The sequence below is a fragment of the Dendropsophus ebraccatus genome, chromosome 5 (assembly GCF_027789765.1).
Source record: "Dendropsophus ebraccatus isolate aDenEbr1 chromosome 5, aDenEbr1.pat, whole genome shotgun sequence".
Lineage (NCBI taxonomy): Eukaryota > Metazoa > Chordata > Amphibia > Anura > Hylidae > Dendropsophus > Dendropsophus ebraccatus.
The window spans coordinates 106,160,757-106,173,114 of NC_091458.1; the positions used below are offsets into that span (position 1 = coordinate 106,160,757).

A 12,358-nucleotide genomic window follows, 5' to 3' on the forward strand; every position below is an offset into this window, starting at 1 on the left:
CATGTGGCATGTCTACATCAATATGAATGATCCTTGAGACTTGGGACTTAAAGGTAAACCATCAGCAGATTAAAAGAATCTAACCTGCTGATATCTCCCTACAGCACATGGGGCGCTGAGGATGGAGGTAAGTTTACCTTCATCCTCTGCGCCGTTTCCATGATATTAATAGTTAATCTTATATTCATTAAGAGGGGCTGATTCCTCTAACCTGCTGATAGTTTCCCTTTAAATTATAATGGAGGTTAATAATAGTTTTAACGTGGACCATTTTCTGCTCATGTCTCTGACCCATATTTGTGTTGTGACAGATTGGAATTCATAGTTTGACGGATTAGTGTGTGAACTATTTTAGGTGCAGTTACATGTTCTTCCACTAGAAGTCACTGACACACGTCTTTAGGTATCGCATGGCAGAACAATGCTGATGGAAGAAAACATGTTCCTACTTGAGCAGTGCTTTTTACTAAAAGAAAAGATAAATTATGAAGTTTTAGCTTTGAAGTCTGTAAAATCAGGCGCTTGTTGAAAAAAACACGTTATCTGTTTCCCTTCAATAAAGGGTGAATGGAGCGTGAATATACACACATTCTTAGCACCTCCTGTTAATTCTTAACACATGCTGGTTGTTATTAGATTGCATAGAGCTGTTACTAGCTGTTACATGAGCTGTTACTAGATTAAATAGAGCACAATATTAAACTAGGTGTATGTTCAGATGGAGTTAATGATCAGTCATGACACAATATTCTGACATTGCAGCACCCCATGCCATTGGAGCAGCCTGCTTTTCTGATAAAATATTCTAGAAACTTTAATTGTTGTTAACTCTGCAAATAGTTTTTCGGACATTTGTAATGTTTGGGCACCTTGATTTCTTTGCATATCCAATATGTTACCTGAAAAAAACACTCTAATAAAAAGAAGGCCCTTTATTCAGGGCCATATATACCACTAGGCACCTGTGGTCCGGTGCCTAGGGAAGCACCTTGCAGGGGGGTCAGCACCAGGGAGCAGGGGGAAGGAAAGAACTTTTTTTGTTTTTATTTTTCTAGTCTCTCACCTCCCGTTCAGACTTGCCAGTAAATCTGGTGTCTTTTTGAAGAGGGTGGGGGTTATTGTGGTATTGGTCAGTTATGGTATGGCGGTGTTATCCAGTCACAGTATGGTGGTATTGGTCAGGTATGGCATGGTGGTGTTATCCAGTCACAGTATGGTGGTATTGGTCAGGTATGGCATGGTGGTGTTATCCAGTCACAGTATGGTGGTATTGGTCAGGTATGGCATGGCGGTGTTATCCAGTCACAGTATGGCGGTATTGGTCAGGTATGGCATGGCGGTGTTATCCAGTCACAGTATGATAGTATTGGTCAGGTCTGGTATGGCGGTGTTAAACGTGACGCTTGGAGCTATTACCTACCAATCTACCAATCCTGATGCTAATTGGTAAGAGAAGGTCTTCATGTTTATTGCCTAGGGCAGCAGCAACTGTTAATATGGCCCTGCCTTTATTTCTGCAGGCTGTGTGCGAGGCAAGCACTAGGGGCATACAGTACATACTTCCAAAAACTTCACTTCAGTTCTAAGCCATCTAATGTCCTAAAAGTAATAAGTAACATAATGTCAACATAAGGTGGACTTAATGTTAATGTAAATAATTAACTTATCTTTCTTAAAGTCTCCAAGTAGAAAAAACACCAGTCAGCCAGCACTGCTGAAAGAACTATAAAACAATCACTAGGAGCCTAGTGAAGGGTGGTGCTCAACCACGAGAATAGAGGATCCATGTAGACCATAAGAGGAGAATAAGGTGACATACCAATGTTTTATAATAATAATACATTTATTTGTATAGCGCCAACAGATTCCGCAGCACTTTTTTTTTTCTATGCATACAGTACAGAGGTACATAATACACAGTTAAATTGGAATAAATAAGAACATAATAAATAAAAATAACAATAAATACAAAGTATAAACAAGACCTGCTCGTTGGAGCTTACAGACTATAATTTTCGTTGACACCAGGCATAAGTGCTTTATTTGTCCATGGTCCAGCCATTGTACATAGTTAGAAATACAGGATAAGACAACATTTACCACTAATATAAGGTTTAATGTGCCGCAAAGAGAAAACAATCTTAGAATCATTTTAATATGGTTACTCATAAAGTTACTACCACATAAAGTAAGACAGGTCAGCTTTGTAAAAAGGGAGCTGTGTCCTGAAGGCCAAAATTGGCTGCATTCTTAAAGCCAATGCATTCCTAATGTCATTTGTAGCAACTTTTTCCATGTCATCAGACATGTTAAAAGTTATTGATTGCACCAGGTCTCACTTTCGAGACCTGCTGTGATGCTTGGATACATCTGGGGAGAAGCACAATCCACTCCTTGGTTGTCAATCAAATGCAGTTCATTTGTACTGTACTAACAATAATGCTTTAAGGGGTTAAATAAAAACTTTATAGACTTTATAAGCTCCTCTTATTGTGATCCATCTGTTGTAGCTGGACCTTGCCTTGATATAATAACATTATAATAACAGCCAACGCACTGGCTGAGGATTGTTTTTCTAGGCCATTGTTGACTTTCTACTATAAATCTGGTTGATATTTCTCCTTTGCAGCTTTATCTTCCAAATGTCCAATTTATAGCATGCTTTCATTTACACCCACGGCTGGTTCTTAGATATGACTGCCCTTCTTCAGAACTGTAGAAGCTGGATCTAGTCTGAGGATTGTGTTTCTGTTGGCAAGATGAAAGCACTGTCCAATATCAAAGCCAGCCAGCGGATGTTTTATGTATGGGGGCACTAGATGGAATGTTTCGATGAATTATTGTGCAATGTACCTACATATTAGTTCAAACTAGCCTTGCAGGTGCATCAACACAACCTTTGCTTTCAACAACTGAAGATTTCTGAACCAGAATAAAAGAATGAGGATGTTATTCTTTTATATCAGATTATTCCACCGAGCACTGAGATGTGTGTATCACTTAAAGAATGGTGTGTTGTATCTCTATCATCAGGCCCAGATAACAGTGTATGGAAAAGGAACAGTTGTGTTCCTCTCCATTTATATACCATGAATTGTAAGAGTAGGCATGTTGTGCACAGTGTGGCACAGTTATTTGGGCACTATCATATAGTGTTACTTTTTTCTGCAAAAATGTTAGGCTAGGTTAAAACAACATCTTTTCTTGTATGATGGCTGTCTTTTAGGACGTCCGTCATTTAGAGGTCGAATAACATCCGTTATTTTGACATAATGTCTGTGATTTAACCTTCAAATGACAAATGACGGACGTCCAAAAAGACGTGTGAACCTAGCCTTATTTGTGGCTGTATGTCATGTGAACACAAATGTAATCACTTATTGGCTATATTCACACATCATATTTTGGTCAATATTTCTGTCCGTCTTTTGGTCAGTATTTGTAGCCAAAATCAGGAGTGGAGCTGACAGGGCAAAATTAAAATGGAAAGATTTTCAGAGTTTTTATGTTTTCAACCCATTCCTGGTTTTGGGTGAAACTAATACTAATAGAAATACTATGTGTAAACCTAGCCCAAGACTTATGTTGCCAAATACATAAATATCTATTGGACAGGCAGATTTAGAACAGTGAATGCCTAATTCCTACATAAAACTCCTGTTTAATAATCTAATAAAACCCTCTGCTATATGCGTACTACCAGGAGAACATTATTCCAAGTTCCTTTTTTAAATCACTGAACTAGGCTTTAAAGGGGTATTCCAATCATAATAAATTCTCTCTTATCCATAGGATAGGGAATAACAAGATGATTGATCATGAGAATGGAGGTAAAATATACCCTTTATTGAACGGAGGGCATGACAAATGTGTGCAACCTGCACTCCATCCATTCTTCATAAAGCTTCTGAACTCTGCTAAATGCTAAGCTAGGCGATGCTCAGAAGCCCTTTAAAGAATGAACGGAGCCCTGTCTGTGTACATGCGGTACCCTCAATTCATTTTCATAATCAGAGGGGGTCCACTGTTTGGATTCCTGCTGATTGGACCAGCTTGTTATCCCCTATGCTATGGATAGGATGCAACCTGTTGAGAAGGAAGTACCCCTTTAAGCAGGCAGATAGCTAAAAGAAATGCTACTAAGCTAATGTTTTCTACAAAGAATATAAAGGTCATATGTTAATAAAATATCTAGTTTGATAAAGAAGGAATCATAAAGGTATACAGTTACCATATACCCTTTTCCTATGATGCACCATGTAGTTAAAAATCCATTCAATGTTGTAAGCTTATAGATATATAGCATAGGAAAAGCATCTTGCATAAAGGCACATTATAGATCGCACCGAATAGAAAAAGACAAGAGGCATACATGTGTGCTGAAAACATATAAAGATGACAACACTGTACAATCTTTGTTGTAAATGTTGTGTGGCTATTCCATGAATGGCATCCAGGGTGGCAGATAAGGCGGGTAGCTACCACAGTGAGAGTGGGCTGACAAGCTTCCTCTTTTAAGTTACACGCTTACAGTTAAAGCATTTCCAGACATGCCCACCTGGGTCACAGAAGTAATGATCACATCTGCAATGACTGCTACAAGGGTGAACAAAGGCTCATTTTACTGTCTGCAGAGTCGACACAAGATCATTTATAGCGCGATATGGAAATTGCACGTCCATACATCTGTTAACATAATGAGTTTCATTCATTTTATTAAATGAAAAACCTAATCCACACACTCCATTAATTCCTGCAGTTACTTACTGCTCTTTGTTGGGTTAACAGTTCTCAACTGTACGAGCTGTGACTTTTACTCTGTGAGCTGTTACCCATGATGGACTGAACAGTCACAGAGCAACTAAAATGCATTGTCTATTGCAGCCAATGGCACTTCCCACATACTCACTACTACACAGTCTATATTACAGGCTTTTATCATAAAAACCTATGTCCATTGATAAAACAACATGTGACCTATATAACAAATGCATAATCCCATGTAACAGGATTGCTGTCATTTTTCAATATGATGCCAGTTGCCCTCAATATATGTCATAGCAAAGGTTGGGCCCACAGGATGGGGAACAAGTATGAGATTACGGGATCTCATACTGGTCCCCTTTCCTGTGGGTAGGGAACAAGCATTTTAAATGGGAAACCCCTTTTAGCATCCCTTGTGTGAGTAGCAGGAGGGAAAGGAAAAGAATCTATTCAGTTGTGTGAACCTTGACAGATATATCCTACAACTAAAAGGTGAATTTTCCCCAGTAGTGTTGTGATGTGCCTTATTTGGTGCATAATATTATGATGACACAGAACACACGTTTGGGGAGGTCAGATTGTGGGTACAGAGTCGCTTTTAAGTCTACAGCTCTGCAGTACTATATTGGTATTTTTAGAGGAAGTTGAAATTGATCAATCCTGGTTATACTAGTGGCTTTTTGTTTGATGAAAACAGATTAACTTGAGACCGGCCAGCTACACTTGTAGGTAAACAGCTTAAAGGGGTTATCCAGCGTAACAAAAACATGGCCACTTTTACCCCTACTGTTGTCTCCAGTTCAGGTGTGGTTTGCAATTAAGCTCCATTTACTTCAATGGAACTGAGTTTCAAAACCCCACCCAAACTGGAGACAACAGTAGGGGGAAAGTGGCCATGTTTTTGTAGCGCTGGATAACCCCTTCAAGCTTTCTCAGTGTCTCTCTTTTTTCTGCACATAGCACGTGTTAAGCCCCTGCCCCCCATACTATTCTGTCTGAATATTGATGTATAATCTTTATTCTGTATCATTCAGGCCCATTGAACTTACTATATTACTTACTATTACACTCATGCAGGTATAATTCTATTTGGTCTTTAGATCTAAGGTTGCATTATCAACACAAGACAGACACAAATTATGCTTTTACACAGATCTTATGATTTTTAAATTTTACCTCCGCTGGTACCCTCACGTAACTTTAAAGGGGCAATTTGGTATATATACAGTCCACGCAGAAGACGAACAGTATTATTCCTTTTAGGCAACTTAACTGAACTGATAGATCTGAAGCACATATACACTTATAAATTTAAATTCTCAATAAAGACAACAAACACAATTCTACATGAAGATCTGTATCTTGTTCAGATCTGAAATTTATATGCAAGTCACATGTACGCCTATTTAATTGAATTGAGATTGAATGGATCTTTTAATTTTCATAAATTTTTTCCCCTTAGCTTAACTCTGTTTACTCCATCTGAGATCATTCATAACCTCTCCATTGGCTTATGTGGAAGGACTTTGAATAGGTAGAGTTATTTTCATGTAAATTCTATCTCTGCAAACATACAATACTCATTTCTTCAGCTCTGGTAATGCCATTTCACTGAGCCTGTCCCTTGTTGCTTGCTCCAAGGAAAAATTCAATTAATAGAATGCATTAAATGAGCAATGACAACGGCTTAAAATTCTGAGGTCCCTAGTGCATCCTAACATCTGGCATGCATGCGTTTTATAGGATGTAAGTAGAGCCATTCAATTTACTAGCCAGCTTTATCTGGTCATAAAATCTTATATTCCTCCAGATATAATATGGCTCCTAGAGACATCATTCACACAATATCTCCAGTCCAGGATTTGTCAGATTTTTGTTAACACGCTATTGACCTTTACTAGATGCAGCCAAAACCCATTTCTGTATTTTATATCATCTGTGACGATGACTTCACACTAAATCTGCCAGCGATGTTCCACAAAGGATGAAAAAAGAGATAAATGTAAAGTTGTTACAATGTAGTAAGTTATGACACATCCACTCTCTGTGATTGGTTCCATTTTTTAAGGGACTTTCCATTCATGGAAATAGTTTTAGTAACATTTTGAGCGAAACCATCATTTAATTATATATTCACTTTTAACCTAGCCTAACCTAAAAATTCAGGTTTAACCCCACTTATTTTGCAACAGCACCAAGGCATCCAGTGTCTAGAAGATGTCCAAATGTAGATGGTGGATGCATGCTGGAAAAGCCTACTGTCCCAGTATTAGGCATGGATATAGTTACATAGTTAATACGGTTGAAAAAAGACACGTCCATCAAGTTCAACCAAGGAGGGGATGGATACAGGGAAGGGGGAGGGATGATAACTTCTATACATATGCATTTATATTATTTTGGTCTAAGAACTTGTCTAGCCCTGTTTTTGAAGCCCTCTATAGAAGGAAGAGGGTCCAACAGCATTTGTAGGATAATTTTAAGGCTTTATTAGCATAGTTAGTTACAGAACATGCTACACTTTGACCCCAAGTGGGTCTTTATGCTTGACAGAGACCCACTTGGGGTTGAAAGATTGCATGTTCTGTACCTGACTATGCTAATAAAGCCTTGAAATCATACCATGGATGCTGTTTGACCCTCTTCCCTAAGTCATGTTCATCTGGGTCTGGTAAACTGAAATCTGGTCTATTAAATGTACACTTGGGGCACTAGAAAGATGTTTTCGCTGTTCACGTTAATCAAGGGTATGCAAAACAACTCTCACACCAAGGTATCTTTCTTATGAAGTTTCAAGTGACTCTATGACTCCCATTTGGAGTCTTAAAGAGGATGTACCATCAGGTACATCCTCTTTAATATGAACCATGGATAGAATGGCGCCATCACGGGGAAGCCAGTGCTGCGGTCCATTTTTTGAACCACGGCTGGATTCCCGTGTACGGCGCCGTTCTATCCACGGGCATTGGGCCAGGGTTGAAGCACTGGAGGCGAGCCGGCTCGCCCCCAGTGGGAGGAAACCCCCGCCCCTCTATGACACGGCTCCATTGATTCTTAAGGAGCTGCGTCATAGAGGGGAGGAAATTCCCTCCAACTGGGGGCACGTCGGCCCGCTTCCTATGCTTCAGCCCTGTGACTGTGAATGTATGCCTGGCCGGCTGAAGAAGAGATTTCCCATCTGTAGACTGGTTTCAACCTTCAACTGCTTGTCCAGTCTTTTACTTTGTGGGCTCTATTTTCTCTCTACCATCTCTCTAACTTCATTCAACTTCAGCTAAGCAGGATAAGCCCTTGTTAAAGTCAGCTGACCAGATCCCTGACACTGGGTGGCTGAGCATCAGCCAATCACTGCCAGATTTTGTATGCTCCATCCCCACCTGCTCAACACATGTTGCAGGGAAGGGGGATGGGGCGTAGGAGTGGATGCACAGTAAGGTACTTGAAATATGGATGGACAAAGGGTACGTGGGCCAACTACAGAGGGGGGATGTATACAGTATGGGGGGAGAACTGCAGAGGTGGGGAGGGAGGTATAAAGTATGGGAGCCTTACTGCAGAGGGGGGAGGGGGTGTATAGTAAAGGGGCTACCTGACCTGCAGTGGGTGGAGGGAGGTATAGAGAATGGGGAAGAACTACAGAGGGATAATGAAGGTATACAGTATGGGGGGGCCTTACTGCATAAGGGGGGCGGAGTATTCAGTATGGGGGAAGAACTACATCGTGGAAGGGAGATAAACAGTATGGGGGCCTTACTATGGAGGAGCTTACAACATAGAAACCTAACAACAGTAGGACATACTGTACAATATGGCGGCTAACTATAGAGGGGGGCATACAGTGTTTCTCCAAAAAAACAACTACAGAGGAAAAAAAAGACCTTGACTTATTTTACTTTACATGAGATTGCATCTTGCTTCATGATGCACATTGACTTATACTCCAATAAAGGTGACGGGTTCAAGACCAATGTGCAACCTTTATATATATCTGTGTATTACAGTGTAGGGACTGTAGGGAATATTTGGTCTGGAAACACTACACTAAAGCTCTAGCCCTGGTCTTGTAATTATGTTTTTGATGGTCTTGGAAGGAGTGGGGTTATTGGCTCTGGAAGGAATTATTAGACTACAGTGTTACCAGAAAGTTAATAACACATTTGTGACAGCTTGTTGTTTTATGAAACTTGTTTTATTAAAAGTAGAATGGCGTCATAATAAATAATGAAGAAATCTATAGAAAGTGTGAACATATTGTATTTCATTGAAACCATTTGCTCATATAAAACAAAAGAAGCTGTATGGCGATGGTGTATTCTAGGTGGAGTTACACTATAATGTACAGCATGAAGTCAAGTCATTGAAGCTCCATCTCCCACGTCTTTATTTTGTTCTCATGCTGTCTCTTGTTTCTGTCATGTATTAAACTCCTACTGTATGACCATATGGTCTTTGTGTAAAGATATAAACCGATTGACTTGTCATGCCAGTCTATTTGCGCAATACTACTGAGTGACTGACTATAAATGGAGTGGTCTGAGTTCACTTTTCTAAACTCACTCTAATACTTAAGTGGGGAAAAGGAGTGCCAGAATGTTACTCACCTCAGCATCTATCTTACCACAACATCTACTGCTTGGACATTGTGCTTTGTTTTACTGCAGAGTAAGTACTCACCCTATTGGCGCATATTCTGCTCTATATTGTGTGTATTAGCAACATTGTGGAATATTTGTGGCAGCTTTATTCTTGCTTGCTGCTGGTAGTCTATCGTGACTTATATCACTATGGGGCTTTAGGAAAAATAGTACAATCATATTCCGAATATTGTTTTAAAGCTATACAACTTGGTTCTTATGCCTCTGTAGGCTTTAATAATTTTGCCACCATGCCAGCCTCCCAGCCTAAAGCAATACTTACCGACAGTGTCGTTAAAGGACATATGGTTTCCTAAACACTAGGTTAATTGCAGGTTCTATTAGTTAAGTAACAGTTTCTCAAAGACCTTTGTGTATTTCATTGCTAAGTTTTTATGTGGGTGGAAAAGAGGCAGGGCTGCCAGATCCCTCACCTCACCAGTGAGAGAGAATAAAAGGGAAAAAAATGCTGATGTTCAAACCCCAAAATACGACTGTCTTGTCTGGATAAATGCCTGCACTGCCTTCTATCCAGGACTTGTGTCTTCTCTCTGTCAGTTGCTCGTGTAAGTATTCCTAAGCATCAGGTCATAGGGATGTATCCTTTACACTTTCTTAACGTCAGGTAATATATGTATATCTAGATATATCTATATGAAAGTAGTGACGTTAAGTGTGATTAAGTGTATATGTGTTGACTAAATGAAATAGCATGACCTGGTATATAGAGGTAAGCATTTATGACTGACAGGTTGGCACTGGGAGGGAGACACTTTGATCTGACAAGAAGCTCAATTCTTGCTATAGCAATGTACAGTATAGCAATCTCTGTTCATCTTGTATATAGATGTGTAAGAATTTATGACTGACAGGTTGGCACTGGGAGGGGGACGCCTTGATCTGACAAGAAGCTTAACTCTTGGTATAGAAATCTTTCTTCATTGCCAGAAGCCTTTATACTGAAAATAAGACAATGTATATAGTGAATGCAAACAATACAATGTACAATGTAAGTTTAATTATGAAGTGTGGGCCATAAGAATACTGTGCAACTGAAACATGAACATCCTTTATGCCTACATTTTACTGCTGAATGATGTAACTTTTAATCTAGTATGTCATTACTATAGCCAAAACCACTCTTAAAAGGATATTACCATCTAAAATAGCCTAACATGCAGTTTTCTTGTGCAAGAATATATTTTTCTATTTAATTTGTTAAGTATTATTGTTTTATTTTGAGAGAGAGAGAGAGAGAGAGAGAGAGAGAGAGAGAGAGAGAGAGAGAGAGAGAGGAATATTACAGGTAGTATTTATGATCTGATTATATATCATATATGTAAAAAATGGTAAATATGATAGTTATTGTACTACAGATAAGGGCTGTCCTAACCAGCTGACAGCTTTAATGGTAGCCAATCACTTCAGCAGGGATCCTCACAATAACACTTTAGGACAGGATTGTCATAATTACCAAACAAGAACTTCCTTTAATATACATGGATGTGTTGTAATTCATATACATATATTACCTTTACTACTATTGATAAGGAGTATCAATACTGTGCTCCGCAAGTGTTTTCATGTCACATTAGTTGAAGCATTACCTCAGGTAAAAGCCAGTATTCTTCAAAGGAATCCAGATAAATATTCCCACTGACACTCCTCTGCCAAGTCAATTTACCTGCAGTGTATACTCTCTGATCTCTTATTATTCTTGACATTTGTGTTGAATGTTATGAGAAAGTTAACCTAAGGCACAAGGGAGGAGGCACTGAGGCACAGAGCAGTGTTTCTTTTGCACACACCCTGCTGGGCACTGGCTTACTACACAAAGCAGGTGACCCTATACATGGCATCTCTGAGTATCAAATGTACAATATTTAGTGATGTCTAATATTTTTTTAATTTTTATTCAGCTTAGTTTCACAGATATCAATGAGTGACCCGGTTCAGAGCTCCTATACAGTAGGTTGGGGCACACAGCATACCAGCATACGGTTTGTAGAAACTCTGAAAGGCACACTTTTCAGAGACTTGTCATATGAAAAAACACATAATATATATATATAAATATGTATGTGTATATATATATATATATATATATATATATATATATATATATGTGTGTGTGTGTGTGTATGTAGGTCACAGGCCACAGGCCATAGCTCACACATGACTTTTCCACCTTCACCTCAATGCAAGTCGCATGCGGATTTGACCTGATTGCAACCGCTATATAGTAGTGCAACAGCAGGTTGCAGACAAGTTGCACAGATATTTTTGTCATTTGCACAGCATGTCAAGATGTAACCCTAGCCTTAAAGGGGTTATCCAGGATTAGAAAAAGTGCAGGTACTTCTTTTGTAAAAAACAACATCACCCCTGTCCCCAGATTGTATGTGATATTACAACTAAGCTTCAAATGCAAAACCACACCCAAACTGAGAACAGGAGAGGTGCTGTTTCTGGAAGAAAGCAGCCATGTGTTTCAAAGCCTAGACAACCCCTTGAAGGATTTGGCTGTTTCAATGCTGACGACATTTAATAGTGTGTAGGGTGGTTACCAAGCCTCAGTTTGGACTACTGCAGGAGCACATACTGCATCTTTTTCCTAGGCAGACAGTCACTTTTTTATGAAAATAGGAAGGAAGCACTTGCTCTATTTGTGTAGTACTGTAGTAGCTGCAAAATAAAGCACTTAGAAGTCTGCTCAGTCCAAGGAAGCTGCTTATATGAATATCTGCAAGCTGATGTAATTATCTGCTTGGCAGTGAAAGAGAAATATCCCTTTAAGTGTGAGTGAAGACTGGTGGCTGATCAGAGTCCTGACCCATCTGTCAGTATATGCTCATGCCTCTCTTACTCTGCCCCTTCATCACCAAAGATTATACACAAGTAGTATCATTTAATCCATGGCACAAACCAAGATCTGCAGTACTGATTGGTAAGGAGTTAAT

General features: G+C 39.3%; 1 protein-coding gene across 7 annotated transcripts in view; it reads left to right on the forward strand.

Annotated features, from left to right (window-relative positions):
* Nucleotides 1-12,358, forward strand: part of EDAR (ectodysplasin A receptor) — a 123,020-nt gene that overhangs the window by 60,264 nt on the left and 50,398 nt on the right. For 2 of the 7 annotated variants that reach the window (XM_069970914.1, XM_069970921.1), the window contains exon 1: nucleotides 9,866-9,964. The exons of 3 other annotated variants lie outside the window; for them this stretch is intronic. In XM_069970914.1, coding sequence (XP_069827015.1) covers nucleotides 9,910-9,964 — 55 coding nt within the window. In that variant the 5' untranslated portion in view covers nucleotides 9,866-9,909. Of the gene's footprint in view, nucleotides 1-9,288; nucleotides 9,427-9,865; nucleotides 9,965-9,984; nucleotides 10,024-12,358 lie in introns of those variants that run through there. 2 more of the 7 variants (XM_069970915.1, XM_069970920.1) reach the window with 2 other exon arrangements.